The following is a 21,283-nucleotide window of genomic DNA, read 5'->3' as shown; positions in this document are numbered from 1 at the left end:
ATTAGTAAAGCAAAAACCAGTATATAACCGACAGAAATACTAATAAACTATCAAAACTACTTTCGTGGATCGAACAGCGGCCGTTTCTCATTACGAAGGCTGCATCCTACGCATGTCGAATATGCAGGCTTCATACGTAACCAGGACTGTCTTAATTCAGAATATTAACACTTATAAAGTTGACTATTATTCTTAGTTAATCGTAAATTGTGTAATATGCATATGATTTGCGAATGTAATGCTCAGTTAAATTAAATAAACCAGACTTTATGGCTGCCTGACTATGCGACCTCAGCAGGATGCATCCTTCCGATTGAGAAACCGCCCCATTCACCCCCTCTCCACACTGATGTTGCTTAGCAACCAACACACACAGGAAGTAGCTACATTAACGATGGCTTCTCGATCAGTGGACCAGTTTAACAGCTTATTATTGGATGACAGAGTTTCTCTGTTCACCCGACGACTCATGGCGAACCACACGAGTGTCAGAAAGGTTTGTGTGATTGTGTTATTTTATCTTCCGTGTCAACACAACTATATCATATTTCTGATTATAAACGGTTGCTGGGAAACACCAAACTCAACAACATCAACTCCATTCATTTCTTCAACATCTCACAACCTGTATTCTTACATACAAAAGTCCATTTAAAACATGACAATATAATCAAAGAGAAATACATTTCATATTATTTAGACAATCAACAACATTAAAGTGAATCTGAAGTGCACTTGGTTACCCAGAGGAGTGAGTAAATAGCATTGATGTACAAATTTGACAAACATACAGTACAACACCTATTTCAAACCAAGGACCCCTTAATGGATAGAGAGGAGAAGCAGGGACCCCTAGTACATTAAGACTATTTATTATTATAACACATACTTTTTTACAGTGGTTATATTACAAAGATATTCGAATCATATTTTTTATAATACTTAATGTCATTTAAATGTAATTTAATGACGAAAAGTTTATCATGGGAAGTTTATTTTTTTTATTTTGAACCCATTTAATGCATTTGAATTGTTCAAAAAAATATTTGCATTAAAAAAATATTTGGTGGACCCCCACTAATACCACCACGGACCCCCTGTTGTACATCATTTAATATATGAAGGTTTGGACAAACATGTGAAGCATGTATATATCACCGTCAAACTAAATAAACTACTGAGAGTGTAAAAAGTGTGGGAGTTTATTTTAAAACACTTTACAGATTCCAATCACAAACAGGCTTTTCAATTTTCAATAAAACAATTCTTATTTGGGCAGTTAAAGGTGCAAACTGTTGTCATGGTGACTCAATCTATCATATACAGTAAAGTAAAGAACATACCTGAGGGGTGTAAGTTCTGTTAGACTTTGTTGGGTTCTCGTTTGCATGGATCAGAACAGATCACAGTGAAGTGGTTTTAAGGGCAGATAGTGCTACTCCTCTATGATATAGAGATATGTAGTAAACAGAAGAGAAAGATTAGTTATAGACTCACAGTAAAAGAAGAAGATGGAGAAAGACGTTCAGAGCTCCAGTAAAGATGTTTCTGGAGAAGATGAGACTGGGACCAGTTTGTTTCACCAGCGGCTTGCACACAGGAATCAACAGCGGTCAGATGATGAGATGGTCAGTGAAGGGGAGAGATGTGAAATGAGATTTGATTTAAGTGGACATGAAGAACTTTTCTGTTCTCTATGATGATTCAAGAGAAAGTTTTAGGCAAGACCTTTCAATGTTTTTTTATAATCTGTTTATTAACTTTTGTCTTAATGCTATAATGTTATATGAAGTATTACATACATTTTGCTCCCTACCCTGATTTCTACCGTAAAATTGATTTATAAAAAGTGTAAATAAAAGCTATGGAATTACAGATGATGTGTTTTTAAATAGTTGTCCATACTGCTCTGCTGCTGTCATTACTGATCATATCTATCAGACCAGAAGTTACACACAACATCTGACAAGATCATTTTTCCTCCAGCGCAGAAATCTGATGTCTGTAGCATTGAAGTAAAAGTCGAATGAAAATCAACAAGGCAGCTGTTCAGACTGAAGTCATATTGCAATATATCAGATATTTACTGTACCCAGTGGCCTGGGTCTGATTTGAAAAAAAAGTGATTTGTTGTGATCTGATATGTGTCACATTAGGAAAAAAAAGTCGGATTTGGGCCACTTTAGCCTGCGTGTTAAAATAGCCTAATTATAGTTCAATAGTAAACACATAAACTCTCTCTGTAACCAGTCAACAACAAATAGTTTCTATTATTCTTTATGGGCAAGAGTCTCTCAACAGGTTTTTCATGTCTCTCTCTCTCTCTCTCTCTCTCTCTCTCTCTCTCTCTCTCTCTCTCTCTCTCTCTCTCTCTCTCTCTCTCTCTCAGAAGTTTCTGTTACACAGGCTTTATGTGGTCGGTTGTCTTCCCTCTGGACTCACAGACAGACGGACTGTAGTAGGTGAGATGGTTTAACCGGTTTAAAGGTGCAGTGTGTAATTTTGCAATTTTACGGTAAGCCGTTGGTTGCCATTCACAACCTCACCACTAGATGCCGCTCAAATTTACACACTGCACCTTTAAGACTTTACTGGTATCTGTTTACATCAACTCACTGCTTCTGGTTTCTTTTAAACACAGTGTTTGTGATAAAAGCTTCAGTGACATTAGTGACAATGACCGGCACGTACAGCAGACATCTCTCCGTCATACAACAATTCTGCATATAAATGTTTGATTCTTCTGTTCTGTGTCAGCTCACTATGAGAGATTCATCTTCAGGCAGCAGCGACTCAGACCAGGTGAAGTTCTCACAGGACTTCTGTTGATTTATCCTGAACATGTTTTGCACATCATCGAGGTAACTCACCTGCAAAACCTATATGAATTTACTCTGTTTCTGTAAAATAAATGACACAACTTCAATGATTTTTTATGTCAGATTCTTGAACCTGAAATATGTACAAGACTGATTGAAAAGCTCCTCTCTTCATCAAAACAGAAAGTGTAACACTTAAATAAATCAATTCTTTCCTAGTGTTCAACTGAAGTTCTGCTGTCTGTCATTCAAGACCTGACACACATGCAGAAAAACCCAGACAGGTGAGATCATTACTGAACATCAGCTTGATAATGTCTTCAGTCTTTACTCTGTTGTACCCTTGAACAAGGTAGCTATAGAGACAATTCACTTTCATTTATCCAAACCTGATCACTTTAATAATAATAATAATAAACTTTATTTTATAAAGCGCCTTTATAAGCATCTTCTCAAAGCGCTGTACACAAGCTACACAACACAAACACAAATAATAAAATAGCATCAACAATCAAAGGCTAATTTAAAAAAATAAGTCTTAAGTCTACCTTTAAAAATATCATAGCTCTGGACTTCCCTAAGATCACGAGGCAGAGAATTCCAAAGAACAGGAGCATATGAAGAAAAGGCCCTGTCACCCATAGATCGCAAGTGTGTACGGGGAATAACCAACAAGTTGGATTGCGAAGCTCGAAGTGTCCGTGTTGGGGTAAAGGGAATTAATAATTCAGATAGGTAGTCAGGAGCCAAACCATGCAATGCTTTATATGTTAGCATCATAATTTTAAAATCTACTCTGAATCGGACTGGGAGCCAGTGTAAGGACTCCAGGACCGGAGTAATGTGAGTGCAAACCCTGGACCCAGTCAATATCCTGGCAGCCGAGTTTTGCACATATTGCAATCTATTGAGTGAGGATTTTGAGATTCCAGCTAGAAGGGCGTTACAATAATCCATCCGAGAGACGACAAAAGAATTCATTAGCTTTTCAGCTACTGAAAAATTTAGCATAGGACGTAATCTTGCTATATTTCTGAGGTGAAAGAAGGACGACTTTACTGTACTCTGAACAAAAGAATCAAATGATAGCCCAGTATCAAAAATAACTCCAAGATTCCTCACTTTAGCCTGAATAACCAAAACAGAGCCATCAAGAGACAAGGGTAAGGAACCGACTTTAGAAATCTGATGACGCGAGCCAATTAGCATAACTTCAGTTTTACCACTATTCAGACACAGAAAATTTTTACTCATCCATTCCTTTATCTCAGAAACACAGCCAGAAAGAAAATCAACATCAAGATGTTCACCAGATTTTGAGTGTATATAAATCTGCGTGTCGTCAGCATAAAAGTGATAATGGAGGCCACGCGATCGCAATAATTGACCTAGTGTTGTCAGATAGATATTAAAAAGCAGAGGTCCCAAGACTGAGCCCTGAGGAACACCAGTGAGAACAGGGCTAACCTCAGACCTGAAACCGCCCATGGAAACAAACTGCGAACGATCAGTGAGATAGGAGTGAAACCACTTTAAACACCTTCATGTGGGCCATTCCACTGTATCGGTGCCATTTACATGTTGTAACTCATCAAAAATGAAGTAATTTTTTTTAACTTAATTTAATATAATTTGAACATGATTTCTTAATGGCCCACGTAGCTTTACTGGTCGTCCAGATGTTTAAAGTTCTTCTGTGATCTGCAGTGCTGTGATCCTGAAGTCCAGAGTTGTGCTGGTATCTCATGACATCTTGAGCAGACTCTTCCAGCAGTGGAGCTTCACGCTGTTTAAAGAGTTTGACAGCAGAGTCACGATAAACTCAGAGGAGCAGAACTCGGAAGAACTCGTGATCCAAACACTTCATCAACTCCTACAGCTCGGCTCACACCTCCTCAATACAGGAGATGATATCACGGTATACAAACATTAAACAACCTGGAGCATAAACAAACCACAAAACAATAAACTTACTCATGTAAACCTTCACACTTACAACGCACACATTAAGAGTTATATTAATATTTCATCTAATAATAATATCATTAAGGTCATTTACTCACCATCATATCAATCTGTGACCATTTGAGGTTTCTTCACAACTGTGAAAAGAATCTTAAGAGAATCTTAAATAGAATCTTTAGAGAATTTTAAATAGAATCTTTGGAGAATCTTAAAGAGAATATTTAGAGAATCTTAAATAGAATCTTTAGAGACTCTTAAATAGAATCTTTAGAGAGTCTTAAATAGAATCTTTAGAGAATCTTAAAGAGAATATTTAGAGAATCTTAAAGAGAATTTTTAGAGAATCTTAAATAGAATCTTAAATAGAATCTTTACAGAATCTTTAAGAGAATATTTATAGAATCTTAAAGAGAATTTTTATAGAATCTTAAATAGAATCTTAAGAGAATCTTAAAGAGAATTTTATAGAATCTTAAATAGAATCTTAAATAGAATCTTTAGAGAATCTTAAATAGAATCTTTAGAGAATCTTAAAGAGAATATTTATAGAATCTTAAAGAGAATATTTAGAGAATCTTAAATAGAATCTTAAATAGAATCTTTAGAGAATCTTAAAGGGAATATTTAGAGAATCTTAAAGAGAATCTTTAGAGAATCTTTAGAGAATCTTAAAGATAATCTTTACAGAATCTTAAAGAGAATCTTTAGAGAATCTTAAATAGAATTTATAGATATTCTTAAAGAGAATCTTTAGAGAATCTTAAAGAGAATCTTTGGAGAATCTTAAAGATAATCTTTAGAGAATCTTAAAGATAATCTTTAGAGAATCTTAAAGATAATCTTTAGAGAATCTTAAAGATAATCTTTAGAGAATCTTAAAGAGAATATTTAGAGAATCTTAAAGAGAATATTTAGAGAATCTTAAATAGAATCTTTAGAGAATCTTAAAGAGAATCTTAAAGAGAATATTTAGAGAATCTTAAAGAGAATATTTAGAGAATCTTAAAGAGAATATTTAGAGAATCTTAAATAGAATCTTAAGAGAATCTTAAATAGAATCTTAAGAGAATCTTAAATAGAATCTTAAGAGAATCTTAAATAGAATCTTAAATAGAATCTTTAGAGAATCTTAAAGGGAATATTTAGAGAATCTTAAAGAGAATCTTTAGAGAATCTTAAAGAGAATCTTTAGAGAATCTTAAAGATAATCTTTAGAGAATCTTAAAGAGAATCTTTAGAGAATCTTAAAGAGAATCTTTAGAGAATCTTTAGATAATCTTTAGAGAATCTTAAAGAGAATCTTAAGAGAATCTTTAGCAACGACCGTTGGGTTAGGGTTAGAACCGCTTTGTTTTATTCCTCGTTTTGGAAAAAAGCATCTGATAAATGATTAAATGTAAATGTAAGTTAGAAACAACGTCCTTTTTGTGGTTCCGTCTACATATATGTGTTCTCTTGAAGATGTTTTAATGTTTCACAAACACGATCATTTATGTGCACCATGGGTGCTTCTCCAGCTCGTGACCTGGTCCTAAAACCCTGCCAGGCTTTCAGCAGTCATTTATCATTTTACGATATTGTAAATGTAAACTCATTTCACACATTATATTTAATATTGATGATTGGACACATATCAAGGTTTTATATGAAAAGCATAATTTTTGGCATCATAATGTATGTATTATTAATAAATGTGATGTGTTATTGATCAGGAATGTAAAGAGATTTCAGAGGAGGTGCTGAAGGAGTCACAGCTGATTCCTCCACTGTCTGCAGTGCGTCATCTTCTCCAGATGGAGGTGCTGTTGAGCCCGGTGCAGTATCTAAATACATATCACTCATCACTACACCATCAGCTGGACTCTGGTAACACATCATCACTTTACACAACACTTTCATATTAGCATCTACATAGATCTATTATTTATAAAGCATGTTGTTTTGTGTCTGTTTTTTGAAGGTCATGTATTTGGGAGTCTTCAACCAAACACAGTATAGAGTTTTGGCTTTGGGCCACAGGTATGACATGATGTTTGAACTTCTGTACTGCATACAACTATATGAGATCTCAGAGCACATGAATACATGCCATGTGTACAGCATACTACCTGTATCTCATTATTCACTAATCTAATCCTGACATGAATAAATCTTTTTAATGTCTTATTTGTTTCTCCAACACAGTTATAAGGATAGTTTATTTACTTCTCAGATGTTCCTCTTGAGAAAAAAGAGTTTCAGCAGAGATCTCAAAAGTGTTTTCAATATAGATATATCACATCTGGGCTATTTTGTTTATTAGTCCTATACGGACTCGTTTGTTTCTCTGTCTGCTGTCTGTTGTTGTCATAAAGTAGATACTTCAAATATAACTCTGAGCTATAAAAGAGAAACATGTTTTCTGCTTTATTCAACTCCATGTTAGAAAACATCATCACTAGCTTTCCTCACAGTTTTTAATATGTTCTCCTTTAATACACAGAATCATGTGTTTGCTTGCTAAAGATTCATTCTGATCTTTGTCTTTTATTCTGACAGAAAATCTTCATATTCTCTGAACGACTGAACTCAGAACGCTGACTCTTTGTCGACAACTAATTCTCAGACAAAGATATTAAGTTCCCATATATATTTTACATGAATTCTTCTACCCAGATACAATTCACACTGTAAAATGAATAAATGTCTTTTCATGTTGAGTGATGATAACTCTGAATAAATGACACGCACAAATATTCATAAATAATTTGTTTTTTATTTCAGCTCACATTCTGATTCAGATGATGTTCTTGAAGCTGCACGAGACTTTGATGGTCTCAGATTATTCCAGTTATCCATTTATAACACATTTTAACACACAGAACCTCCTCATGAAAACAACAAAACATAGAAAATTATTCTCTGAGTAAAAGTCTGCATTTTTTAATTGGCCCCGATTTGTTCAAGTGTAAAACTAAACGGACAGAACAGAAGTGCATGACAATGAAAGAGCATGCATGAGTTAACATCCCACCACACTAATATACACACAGAGATATGCGGTGGAAAAATCTTCATTAAATATTTCACTATGAGACACTGCTGTCATATATGCACGAGACGCTGACATGAATCAAACTTATTTAAGAGTTGGAGAGCTTCATGTGGTGGTACAGCGTTCAATCCAATATAAAGTGAATTCTTTAGGGCTGTTTACACTGACAGTGATGTTTTATGTTTTTCAGTGATGTTTAAGATCTTGTGTGTTTGTACTGCATATTTTGTCTTTGCACATACTCACATTAATACAAAAACGTGTCGTGCATGATTCATGTCCTCCAGAATAAAATCACTGTCAGCGTGAACAGAGAATCAGGATGATGTCGCATGCAGTCGGCTGTATATTGTTATTCTGTTTCTAAGATTTGACAGTACAGGAAACATAAGCAGTAGGTTACTTTGATAGCAGCGGATATTTTGTGTTGCTTGTGTATATTTGTTTTTATCTGTTTGACAAACAAGCTACAACAGCATTTATAAAGAGTGATTGGAGTTGATATACATTATAAGGAATGAAAGCAAAGCATGCAGCAGGTTTACAGAGATCAGATCCACATTACAATTACAATCCACATTACATCTCTCTCTTTATCTCTCAAAATCTACAGTTACATCTTCTGCTTCTTCAATATCTCTCTCATGTTTTCAGCTGTCCATAAATGTGAAGTATGTTTCTTACATCTATTCTGCAGGTTTCCCTTTAAAATCAGCAGATAAAATTATAATCTGCCGATTCTATCAGGCCCTGATTTTGCTGGAAATCTTCATCTTTAATACACTTTTAAAAGGCAGCTTTTCCTCTTTTACATGCTTGTGCTGATAAAACTCAAATTGAGTTATAGAGGATCAGATTGAGCTTTAACCAATAAACATAAAACAACAGCACAGCAAAATGTGTGTAGAGAAAACACAACAACATTGATTACCAGCATCACATCTAATAATCTGCTGTCATCATGAAAGATCTGCTCTGATGGATTAGCAAAAAAAAAAACCTGGAAAATACTTCAAGTAAAAAATGAAAGATGGAGTTTTGAGACTCTTTTGCATTTTGGTTCTGCACCATTTACACAGTTACCCTGATCGATCAAACCAATACATTACCAAAAAAAAACAGGTCTGTTTTATATCCGACAGTCATACAAGAGTTATACAACTCATTCAAAACCACAAACACACACACACAAAAGATGTTCATTAAAGTCAAGATCAAATGAAGAAAGATTCATTGGTGGAAAATACTTGACTGTCTGTGAAATGACTTTGATTTACAGCCAACATCACCACAGCATCACATTTCATCTAGAGAAAGACTTTTCAATGCTTCATGGATGATTTATTTTGAAACACCTGTCATTCATAAATATCATCTTTATATTGCTAAATCATCTGAGAGGGTTGTGATCCGTGTTTCATGTTGACTTTAAAGAATGAACAAACAGAATCATACAAATGGTGTTTGGTCTGAATCTACATGAAAACATTGCATCACTACAACCAGCACAACATTCAGATCATAAGAGGTAAACTTGTGACTTCTTCATTGTTTAATCTCTGTCGCAATTCTGTTCTCTGAATCCAACACAAAGATTCATCAACAAACCTCCAGGAGAACCGCAGCATATTCATATATTAGTCTATTATGTACTGTACAAGTATTGTGTCTGAAGCAAAAATAATATCTGTCTGTATACACAGAGAGAGAAAATTCATAAATGAACGCCTTTAGAAATCTTTGATCTTGTTTGTCTATAGAGTATATACACAGCAGGTCTGTTTTGCCTTGTTAATACTTCACAGCAGTGCGTGACACATAAACACATCAGAGGACAGAGAAGTTATTACAAACCTTCATCTGCTCATAAAACATCTGGAGATATCATTTCATGTCAGCATTCAGTCTCTTCTAGTGTGTGTGCATCTCTCACATACTGTGTACTGTATTATTTACTAGTGTTGAAGTGATAAACATTGTGTGTTTGTGAATGAATAGCCTAATTCAGGTATCAAAAGCTTAAATATTTGATTTAAGAGTTAAGGAAAAGCACATAAATGTTTTTGTAGTTATGTTTAGCAGTGAAATATATCAACAGATAGAAATGAGTTTTTCATGCGTATCATCTATGTTAAATAAAATCCTTATCCAATAATCCCAAATGACCGTCACTGCGGTCAAACCCCAGAACACATTCAACATCTGCTCAGTCAACACTTCAGGTTAGTATAATATCATTCACTTTCTTCTTTATATTCTTTCATATTTACTGTGATCTATTCTTTCATTTATCAACGTTTGATATTACTACAAATACTCCAGCATTCAGTGCAACAGTAAATCTCTTTAGTTTACTATAGTAAAGCATCTGTAACTGACCATCATTACTCTTCATCAGACCGGTAAGAGCTCATAACATGTTCTCGTGTTCAAACACAACTATCCTGGATGTAAGGAAACGACGAGATGTTTTATGACTATTTTAAAAATAATGGGGCGGTTTTCCAGACAGGGTTTAGATTAAGCCAGGACTAGGCCTTAGTTATATTATATTATATTACAAACATTCTTTGCAAAAAAAACATTACTGGAGTGCATCTTGAGTCAAAACAATGGCGCTGTTATATGTTAAGATATTGTGCAAGCTGATTTTATTTATCAAGCATTACTTAAGCACTGTCTGGGAAACAACCCCATAGACCTTAAAAATAAAACCTTTGTGGCATGAGACACTGAAAACTGTAAATAATCGTATCAGAGACGTCCATCGTGATGTATGTGTATAACAAACTCCTGCACTTTCACAATCTGAACACAAACTCAATCTATTGGCCCTTCTTCTGAAATCTCTGTAGATGCGAGTCTTGAAGCTTCAGACTTTCTATCTTCTGTTGTGAGCGGTTCAACAGCCCAAACAAATGTTAGGAGAAGTTCAAGGCAAAAAGTGCAAAACTTAAATAAGGCAAATAAAGAAAAAAAATCAAGACAGGACCACACCAGCAATGTTTTTTTGTACAGTAGTATGACCTGTTTTTGTAGTCTTTTGTGATCTTTCCAGTCGCTGCAGCAGGAATATTTTCTGGGATTAACATGGAAATGCAGGCGACAGCATCAGTAGCATCGTACAACCGAATGTCATTTGTGCGTTGAAGGCCGAGAGCAATGGATTGTGGGTAAAGAGGTGTCATAGGGCCGTGCTTTCTGACTCTTCTTCTGATTCCACTTTGCTGCTGCTGGACTCCAACAGAACCTCAGAGTTCCAGCAAGATCCTTCATCCAGGATTTCACCCAGATCCACGTTTATCACAGGAATATCCAGATCACACAACGAGTCTAGATGTGAGAGAGAATCAACCTTAAGTGCATTTCTCAAGCACATATACAGACAACACATTACATTACATTACAGCACAAACATGTGACACTGACATGTTGTGTGGATCGTTTTTGTTAAAACACGAGAATCACACGAGAAACTCCTCAGATATGAATCGAATTGCTGAACTTTCAGCTAAATGAAATTCTGCCATTATTGAATCACCTTCATAACTTTTTGTTTTTGTGATTTTCACCATGAAACATGAGAGGGAATTTCTCATTCACATCTCCTCTAAATACAACAACCGTTCAGCACATCGGTCAAGCCTTAAACAACACAAAAGCTTTAAAACATCTGTGCACTGCAAAAATTATTTCCAAGAAAAAAAATTCTTAGAATTTTTGTCCTGTTTTCAGTAAAAATGATTTAAAATCTTTCAAATTAAGATGCTTTTTCTTGATCAGCAAAATGACGAAAATAAGTCTAGTTATCAAATTTAAGTGATTTTGTGCATAAAACAAGCAAAAAAAAATCTGCCAATGAGGTAAGCAAAAAAATCTTGAACATTTTTCTTAAACGCTAAATTCAAGAACATTTTGCTTCCCCATTGGCAGATTTGTTTGCTTGTTTTATGCACAAAATCACTTAAAGGTGCAGTGTGTAAATTTTAGTGGCATCTAGTGGTGAGGTTGCGAATTGCAACCAACAGCTCAGTCCACTGCTCACCCCTCGCTTTTGAAACACATAGAGAAGCTACGGTAGCTGCCACCAGACAAACATGCCATCGTTGGAGACAACTTAGTAAAAAAAGTTTGTCTGTTAAGGGCTTCTGTAGAAACATGGCGGCACAAAATGGTGACTTCCACGTAGGGGGACCCTCAGTTTATGTAGTTAAAAAACATCTCTTTCTAAGATAATAAAAACATAACGGTTCATTAAAAAAAAGCTCTTTATATAGCCCTGATAATATAGTCTAATATAGTCTGTCAAGAGATTCTTCAAAAAATTACACACTGCACCTTTAAATTTGATAGTTTTGGTTTAAAAACTAGACTTACTTTCCTGGGCCATCCCGCTCATCAAGAAAAAGCATCCTAATTAAAGAATTTTTAGATATGTTTACTGAAAACAAGACAAAAATACTAAGAAATGTTTTTCTTGAAAATACTTTTTTGCAGTGTACTTAGTATTTTTGTATTGCTTTCAGGACAAATATCCACATAATACTTAAATCAAGATGCATTCTCTTGATTAGCAAAATGGCCCAAGAAAATAAGTCTAGTTTATAGACCAAAAATATCAAATTTAAGTGAATTTGTGCTTAAAAAAAGCAACAAAAAAGTCTTGATTTTTTTTTAATTAAGCATTTAAGAAAAATAAGTAAACTTATTTCTGGATTTTTTTTCTGGCCCCATTGGCAGATTTTTTTGTTTGTTTTATGCACAAATTCACTTAAATTTGATATTTTTGGTCTATAAAGAAAATGCATCTTGATTTAAGAATCTTTATATATATTTAAGTGCTGGGCAAAGATTAATCGCGATTAATCGCATACAAAATAAAAGTGATTTTTGGCATAATATATGAGTATGTGCTGTGTGTAATTATTATGTATAAATAAATACACACACATTCGTGTATGTATTTAAGAAACATTTACATGTTTATATATATTTATTTATATATGTTCTATATTAAAAATAAATTAAAAACAATTATACATAAGTAAAACAATTCTGAAATGAATATATGAATGTGTGTGTGGTTAAATATACACAATTATTAGACACAGTACACTCACATATATTATGCAAAAAATCACTTTTATTTTGTATGCGATTAATCGCGATTAATCTTTGCCCAGCACTACTGAAAACAAGACAAAAATACCACACAAGTAATTTTATCAGTGTGTGCAACATCAGAAAGATGCTGATCATCTCATTTTGCTTTCCACTGGAGAAGGAAACTTAGGTTATAGGTTTATAAACACATGAAGGCAAGTATATGATGACAGAATTGTCATTTGTATCTCTTGAAGTCTTTTCATGTAATGTGTAGTCAGGTGCAGGGCTGTGGATGAGGAGGAGTATCAGGATCTGAGCCATGCAGACAGCAGTGTTAATAACACAGCCAGAAGCACAAGGCAAAAACAGCAGGAACCATGTGATGTATATACAGCACAGCCAGGCGGAGGCATGACGCCGGGTGAAATAAAAAACACACGCTGCTTCTCTTACCCATCTGAGTTAAAGCCCACCGACACCCTGAGCTCAAACCGCTGCAAAATAACAACAGCGACAGCAAACAGGAGAGAAAATCCATTGAGCTGTACAGCGTTTCATATCTTTCACATATACATGTCTGCACATCTGCTGTCCATTATATTATCAGATTAAAATGCTTTAAAATATCTTTATATTTAAAAATAATGTGCTGATGTAGCTCACAGCTGATTGGTCTGTGGTCAGCAGTCAAGGTGTGGAGACTCTCATACAATTTACAAAACTATGTTTTAGTCACATTAGGTCACATTAACAACTTCACAGTAACATACTGAAAACTAACTTGTGCGGAGCCGTTATCTGACAGCGTGACGGGCGAGTTTTACCTGTCGACATACTCTCGGGTGACAATCCATCCAACAGGCCCGTCGGGTGCTCCAGAGGCTGCGGGCTCAGACCCGACGTACCCGGAGGCCGCGGAGGGGGCAGATTGGGTCTTTGACGGGGCGGTTTAGGAGTGGGCCGTGATTTGGGAAGGGTGCCCGTGAGCGAAGGGGGTGAGGAGAGAGACGGGGTGCTGGGCGTCTGACTGTGGGCGTGACCGGGGGAGGTGAGGGTGGAGCCGCCCTGCGGGTAACTGAAGCCGTACGATGAGGGAGTGCTGGGAGGGGTCGGGGACAGGCTGACGGGAGAGGGGCCAGGAGACAGGTCCGACACGCCGGCGGGTGGAGAAAACGGACCCTTGGGAGGGATGGGGGTCAATTTTTTCGAAACTGAGAGATAGAAAGAGATCAACAGAATCATCTCCGGTAGACGAGACATGATGTCCTTATTCATAGCACATTACGTTACTGTGCATTCAGACCGCCACCGGCGAGAGCGTCAATAAAAGCTCTGGCCGCCCTGCCAATGACGCTAAAGGAAAGGCGTAGTGGACGCTCTGACGCTCGAATGCATTCTCTGAACTCCCCTCAGGCGGAGGTTTCCGCCTTCCGATTGGTTGCCGCCGAACATTTACGCCTTCCGATTGGTTGCCGCCGAACCGCGTCATATCTCATTACCATAAAGTTGAGTTGAATTTCAACTCTCCTCGACGCTCACGCTGTACATGACGCGCCGCGCCCCTGCTCGCCGGAGCTCGCCGCCGGCTCTCATTGAAAATGAATGACTTCCGGCCACTTTGACGCTCTCGCCGGTGGCGGTCTGAATGCACAGTTAGACTGACAAAAGATTAACTGCATATCACGTGATCTCATGTGTAATGTTTTTCTTTTCCCTTCTTCATATTTATCATTTATATTTCAGTCAAAGTGATTTGCTAAAGGGATATTTTACTAAACGACAGAGTTAAAGGTATTCTCCATCTGTATTCCTGTATGTTTAAAAAGGTGATTGTGTCGTCTTTTAGGATTATTCTTTCATATCAGACATATACACGGCTCGTTCACACAATCGATCGTCTTTACCTTTGCGCAGTGTGTGAGGACTCTGATCTGATAACTGTATCTGTCCACCAGAGGGAGCTGTAGGTGAAATTCCTCTTTGACCAATCACAGGCGACGGCTCTCTGGTCTTAGGAGAACTGACGACACAAATAAACACAAACATCTGATTACTGCACCGAAGACAAACCATTCAAACTAACACGACAGTGAATGAAAGAATCTTGAGATTATTTGAATCATTTTTTTTAGTCATGTATCCAGTAATGTGTAAAAGTCCACCATTAGATTTGTTGTTTTTGCAGTTGTATAGTGATCATAGATCATAGTGATTATAGTTATAGGTCTCTTTATTAGAATAAAAACAGAAAATACAGGAAACTTGTATGTAGTTTTAATGGGATCATATCACGAAAATCTGAATTTTTTCCATTATTTAGTGTTATTGGGTCCCCAGTGCTTCTATCAACCTAGAAAATGTGAAAAAGATCAACCCAGTAAGTTAGTTTTGGTAAACCATTCTCCGAAAGCATGTGAATTGAAATAGCTCATTGAAATTTGGCTCCCCCTGTGATGTCAGAAGGGGATCTTATTATAATAATGCTGCCCCTTAATCTGCACTATCCAACCACATCACTGACATTTAGTACAGAGATCAGCTCATTTGCATTTTAAAGGACACACCCGGAAACAGCAAATTTCTGCTCACAAGTGCCAATTTTAAGATGTTATAATAATTTATCTGATGGATATTTTGAGCTAAAACTTCACATATGTACTCTGGGGACAGCAAAGATTTATTTTACATATTAAAGTCTTGTGAAATGTCCCCTTTAAAAACAATATAAAAGTATAAGCTGTTCTACTGAAGCAATAGCAGGCAGCTGCAGGATATCTTAAATCTAAATGAAATGAAATCCTAATTTCTAATTCTAATCGAATGACTTCAGGACTTCAGTCTCCTCAAGAAAGCTCAAGATGTGTTTCGTGCCAATAGAGGTCACACTAAATACTGACTGATGCCTGAAGAAGACATTTAGTCCTGAAAACGGTTTTATTTTTAATTTTGTGTATCTGTATTTTTTTGTTTCTATCTTAACAAAAGGAGTGAAAAATAAATATGGATGGACATTAAAATGTGCAAAAACAACAAAGCTGGTGATGGTGGCTGAAGACATCTGCACAGTACTGTATGTGTTTGTAAGTGTTGTGTATTGTATGTTAGTATGGCAGCCATACAAAGCAAAAAGAAAAATCCCTTCAGTGAAGAGTTGGGATTTTTGCTTCATTGATTTGGATAAAAGCAGTGAAGGAAACTTGATAGAGAATCATTAGTTTTGATTTCATACAGTTTTAGTCTAAGGATCAGGACTGATGTGTATTATATATACATGTATCGGTTTTATTGAGAAGGTTTTTCAATGTCTTTAAAAACTTTAAAGGTGCCAAAGAATGCATTTAAATACTATGTTAAATAGTTCTCTGATATCTACATAGAAGGTTTGTGGCAGAATCTAGAGTCAGTTTCACATGTCCATTTACAACCCTTAAAATGAAATGGTCTATTATTACTTATTTGAAAGGATCATGAATAATAATGTTGAGCTCTGCTCTGATTGGCTGTTTCTCCTTCAGTAGCTCTATGTGTGTGTAAACAGATCTTATGTTTGAGTCTGTATCAGATTTTGAGGAGTAATCAATTGTTTGAGATTGTTAATGGACGTTTATGAGTGATAAGTTTGTGTTTTTTTCAGTATGGACCTGCAAAACCTAACTCTAATGTCAATAGTAAAACTTCAGCCTAAACGCTAACATATAGCATTAACTAGCATAGAGCATTAATTCAGCAGTCACAGCTTTGTTTAGAGCGTTGTAACAACATTGTACTTAATTTAATGTGTAATTTAATGTTGGGGCGTACATCTTGACTGTAACATCACAGTTGGTGTTATGTTGAGATTGGTCTGTTTTGCAGCGCTCTTTTGAGGTTTACATAAGAAGGAGAAAACAATCGTGTTTGAAGCTCATGATATGTCATTACCATCTACACAACTCTTAGCATTCATCTGTGCCTAAATAAATACAGTTTTACATTCTACTACACGTTTAAAGGTGCAGTGTGTAACTTTTAGAAGGATCTCTTGACAGAAATGCAATATAACATACAAAACTATATTATCAGTGGTGTATAAAGACCTTTCATAATGAATCATTATGTTTTTATAACCTTTGAATGAGATGTTTTTATCTACATACACCGCGGGTCCCCTTACATGGAAGTCGCCATTTTGTGCCGCCATGTTTCTACAACGGCCCTTAAAGGGAAATTCCGCCTTGAAATGATCCTGGGGTTGGTGGCAGGCGTGTGCCGGGTTCGACCGTTCACTGGAGTTTGTTTTTGTGCTGGTCTGGCGTGACCAGTGTTGTTGCTAAACGCAAATTAGCATGTTATGGTAGCCTTCGGGGCATCAGTGCATTAAAAACGAAATCGCTATGTCTATACTACTAATAATGCTCAAAATAACCCCACACTTACACTGTAGCACAATGAGCGTCTCTATATGTAAACCGAAGCATTGAGAACTTTGCAAGTGTACAGGCAGTTTATTAAAAAGAAACACTTGCCGTTCACGTCTGGATCGCGTGTCCATGCGGGCGCCATCTTGGGAGGGCTGAACTCTCGCGTGAAAGCACAACACCTGTTCAGGGCAACAACGTTTCACGCGAGAGTTTAGTTTTCCCAAGATGGCGCCCGCATGGATATGTGATCCAGACGTGAACGGTAAATGTTTCTTTTTAATAAACTGTCTGTACACTTGCAAAGTTCTCAATGCTTCGGTTTACATATAGAGACCCTCATTGTGCTACAGTGTAAGTGTGGGGTTATTTTGAGCATTATTAGTAGTATAGACATAGCGATTTCGTTTTTAATGCACTGATGCCCCGAAGGCTACCATAACATGCTAATTTGCGTTTAGCAATAACACTGGTCACGTTAGACTAGCATGAAAACAAACTCCAGTGAACGGTCGAACTCGGTACACGTTTGTTATTAACCCTAGGATCATTTCAAGGCGGAATTTCCCTTTAACGGACAAACTTTTTTACTAAGTTGTCTCCGACAATGACATGTTTGTCCGGTGGCGGCTATGGTAGCTTCTCTATGCGTTTCGGTGAACGGTGGACTGAGCGTTGATTGCAATTCGTGACCTCACCACTAGACGCTGCTAAAATTAGCTAAAATTTACTCACTACACCTTTAACTAGGGATGCACCGAATCCAGATTTTTTAGGTTCGGCCGAATCCCGAATCCACCGTTTAAGATTCGGCCGAATCCGAACCCGAATACCGAATCCTACTTGCATCCTTATTCCATTAACACAGTAAAGCACATTAATGAAGTAAACAACGTCCACAGCAGTGTATTTTTCATTTTATTTAATTTTAACTGTACATTATGCATAATGAAAGCGATGCGTTGCGACACGTTCGTTTTTCCAATAAGCAAGCAGCTCCGCGCTGAAAACCATATTCAACTTTGAGTGAGAAGCTCCGCTCGTCAATGTCACAGTCTTCACACGGCCGTCCAATTACAGTGGAGGAGGGGCGGGACATTACCACAGCAACCAACCGGCTCACAGCTGAAGCATCACACCTACCAAGCGCTCGGCTGAAAAACAGCTGGCATTTGGCATCCTCAAGGCGTTTTCAGCCGTGTTTAAAGGTTTTGGTGTGTCCAGCCCCTTAGGCTCACCGAAAGAAAAAGCTCATCTCCACGTCAGCACCCGATGTGTGTAATCAACGGCCGCGTGACGTCGACCAGCGTAGCGCAAGCCAAGGGTTCGGTTCGGTGGAAAAAAAATCTAGGATTCGGCTGAACCCGAACCCCGTCAAAAAGCCCAGTATTCGGCCGAATCCGAATCCTGGATTCGGTGCATCCCTACCTTTAACAGAGACATTGGATGGATATTTAAACCACAAAATACTGTATTAACCTCTAAGATATCAGTATGGTTAAAAACTGATTAAAACATCACATTTTATGATACGTTTGGAATGGGATTCCCCTTATTCATTAACTCCATAACATTTTTTTGCATTTATTTATGTCTATTGTGTGTTTTATATTCCTGTTAATTCTTTGAATGTTATGTTTACTGTACATCACTTTGGTCTGCTTGATCAGTTTTTAAATGTGCTATAGAAATAAACATTGATTGATTGAACTTCAGTATAATTTCTCTCTCTACCTCCTGATGGTTCTGTTCAAGTAAAGGATTATGGGTAATTACCTAGCAACTCTGAGTCCCCTCTCTCGTACACCGGCGGCCCATGGTGGAGAAGCAGCGTGAGGGGTAAAGTTAGGGTGAGGGGCGTCATGTCGAGGCAGCACAAGCGGGGGTTTGATGTATACGGGTGGGGGGGTAGAATCAACGTGCGGCGCATGCGGGGGGTCGGCGGGCACCGAGCCCTGTTTGGACAGGTGCAGGAAACTGGGTTTAGGGTTGGAGTTGATATCTAGAGAGTTGGAGGACGTAAGGACAGGAGGAGGGGTGTAAACGGACCAGCGGGCGGACAGCGGAGGAGGAGACGGGCCGGGTTCGGGAAAGACAGGACGCGCGCAGGGCTCCGGTCGAGGGTTGGGCGAGGGGTGAGAAAACGAAAAGGAGGAAGAGAACGGGTACGGAGGGGGAGGCCTTTCCTCCTCAGGGGAGGGGCAGGCGTAACAGGAATCCGACCAATAGGACGGCGTGTCATCAGAGCTGAAAAGATTATGAAGATTGAGACATAAAGAGGAAAAAAACGCACGGCATCAGATGACGAAAATACCGTTATCTGACAGGGAAACATTGGCATGAATCTGATTCATTCTGAACTACTTTCATTAAGGGCTGCAAAACGATTAATCGCGACTACAATTAGTCATGATTAATCGTTTTGCACACCTGTACTTTCATAATATGTAAATGTAATAATATGATATGAAGATTCATGATGACTTAAGTTGTCTGCATTGAAATAAGCAGCAGTCACGTGATCAGCTCAATAGCAGCGGCGTTTCATTGAATGTCACTTCTATCGGTTCCCTCTTTTTACCTTGTTCTGTCACTACTAATCGGGGGCGGAGTCTGTGAGGGGGAGGTGGAGAGATCGCCCAGTTGCTCAGGGTTCAGCGAATCAGTGGGCGGCACGGGCGGCTGTACGCCGGGTGGGGTCGACGAACTCTTACGTGACGACGAGGAACCTCTCCGAGATACCCAGGAGGTGTCCATCACTCGCACTCCCATACTGCAACGGGGCAGACAGATTGCCAATCAGATTCCACACGACAAACAGCATGAGTGCTTCTCAATCCTTATTTCTGCATCCTCGCTTCCTTTGCGAGGACGGAGGAGCCGAAGCATTAAGTGAAAGTTCATTCTCTATTATCAAGTGCATTAAAGACCCAAGATATTTAACAAGAAAAATAAAGTTAATTGCATACTTATGTTAGAATTCATGGCCTTACTACATTAAAATTAAGATGTTCTTAAAAGGGCTGTAAAATTTATATATGTGTCTATATCACTGATCATTAATAGGTCAGTGGTCTATACATAAATCAAATATACTGTGACCATTAAATATAAATTAAATATAATTAAAGACGTGACGATATGAAGAGGGAGGAGATTTATATGTGCATTTACTTCCGGTGCATTAAAGTATTGAGATGATGGCAAAGCTCAATCGGTTTCCGGGAGCGAGGAAGCATATTGAGAAGCACCCTGAATTACATTCAAAACAACATGCAGCCAATCAGATTCCTCAAATTTGATCAACCCTTAAGCTGCAATACGGTTCTGCACAACAATGCATAATCCTATCACAGAAGGGCATCTGGTCTCAGACCCTGTTATAAATCATATGGAAATTCAGGAAAGAGTAGATGAACAGATCAAACAGAAAGGTTTCCATACCTCTGAATCTTCCTGATGCTGCAATAGCGGAATAAAAGCAGAAGCATTTAAAAGTAGAAGACAGAAGATTTAAACCCAAAGCATCTCTTATCTGGTCTGATGATGTTTATTGTTACGTTCTGCAGTTTTTCTCATACCCGTCTTTCTTGTAGAACTCCAGCATCATGTTGTCCGTGGCAACACTGAGGGGTCGTCTGTTCTGGTCCTGCACCTTGCGATCCGATTGGTCCAAGTCAGGAGACGGCATGGAGCTGTAGTTGGCGTTGTGATTGGTGTGGACGGGGCTGCCGTAGTTACCCGTAACATTAAATTCAACCTCTGTGAGAGGAAGTAACACAAGTGTTCAGCATCTGTGAATGTGTCGAGTCAGAGCGTCTGATTGGTCAAACTGTATGTCTCACCTCCAGGGAAGAACCAATCAGCATGCTGAATAACTGGCTCAATGATCCCCACGATCTGTAGTGACACTGTGGTCATGATCTCTGTAATATTTCTGGGAAAAACAACAGCGAAATTTA

At 37.7% G+C, this 21,283-nt stretch overlaps 2 protein-coding genes across 11 annotated transcripts in view; one reads left to right on the top strand and one right to left on the bottom strand.

The window, feature by feature from the left end:
• Positions 1-174: 174 nt before the first annotated feature.
• tex47 (testis expressed 47) lies at positions 175-8,135 on the top strand. Of its 3 annotated transcripts, none has more exons than XM_055175803.2 (8): positions 175-496; positions 2,390-2,462; positions 2,758-2,861; positions 3,039-3,103; positions 4,581-4,737; positions 6,497-6,650; positions 6,745-6,803; positions 7,323-8,135. In XM_055175803.2, the coding sequence occupies exons 1-7, from the start codon at positions 284-286 to the stop codon at positions 6,780-6,782; spliced, it is 804 nt and encodes a 267-aa protein (XP_055031778.2). In that variant the 5' UTR covers positions 175-283; the 3' UTR covers positions 6,783-6,803; positions 7,323-8,135. The 3 variants fall into 3 exon arrangements, with proteins under 3 accessions (XP_055031778.2, XP_055031777.2, XP_055031779.2); XM_055175802.2 differs by having other exon boundaries at positions 189-496; positions 4,527-4,737; XM_055175804.2 differs by lacking the exon at positions 175-496 and adding an exon at positions 1,353-1,628 and having other exon boundaries at positions 4,527-4,737.
• A 587-nt stretch (positions 8,136-8,722) lies between these two features.
• Positions 8,723-21,283, bottom strand: part of arhgap44b (Rho GTPase activating protein 44b) — a 40,170-nt gene continuing 27,609 nt past the window's right edge. For 2 of the 8 annotated variants that reach the window (XM_055175793.2, XM_055175794.2), the window contains 8 exons: positions 21,167-21,258; positions 20,903-21,083; positions 20,766-20,783; positions 19,903-20,094; positions 19,098-19,568; positions 14,829-14,944; positions 13,749-14,135; positions 8,723-11,151 (listed from right to left, as the gene is read on the bottom strand). In XM_055175793.2, the coding sequence (XP_055031768.2) occupies positions 11,003-11,151; positions 13,749-14,135; positions 14,829-14,944; positions 19,098-19,568; positions 19,903-20,094; positions 20,766-20,783; positions 20,903-21,083; positions 21,167-21,258 (1,606 nt within the window). In that variant the 3' untranslated portion in view covers positions 8,723-11,002. Of the gene's footprint in view, positions 11,152-13,377; positions 13,419-13,748; positions 14,136-14,828; positions 14,945-19,097; positions 19,569-19,902; positions 20,095-20,765; positions 20,784-20,902; positions 21,084-21,166; positions 21,259-21,283 lie in introns of all 8 variants that reach the window. The other 6 variants (XM_055175796.2, XM_055175797.2, XM_055175795.2 and 3 more) reach the window with 6 other exon arrangements.

Source organism: Misgurnus anguillicaudatus, chromosome 4, assembly GCF_027580225.2.
Source record: "Misgurnus anguillicaudatus chromosome 4, ASM2758022v2, whole genome shotgun sequence".
Lineage (NCBI taxonomy): Eukaryota > Metazoa > Chordata > Actinopteri > Cypriniformes > Cobitidae > Misgurnus > Misgurnus anguillicaudatus.
This window is presented reverse-complemented; position numbering and strand designations above follow the sequence as displayed.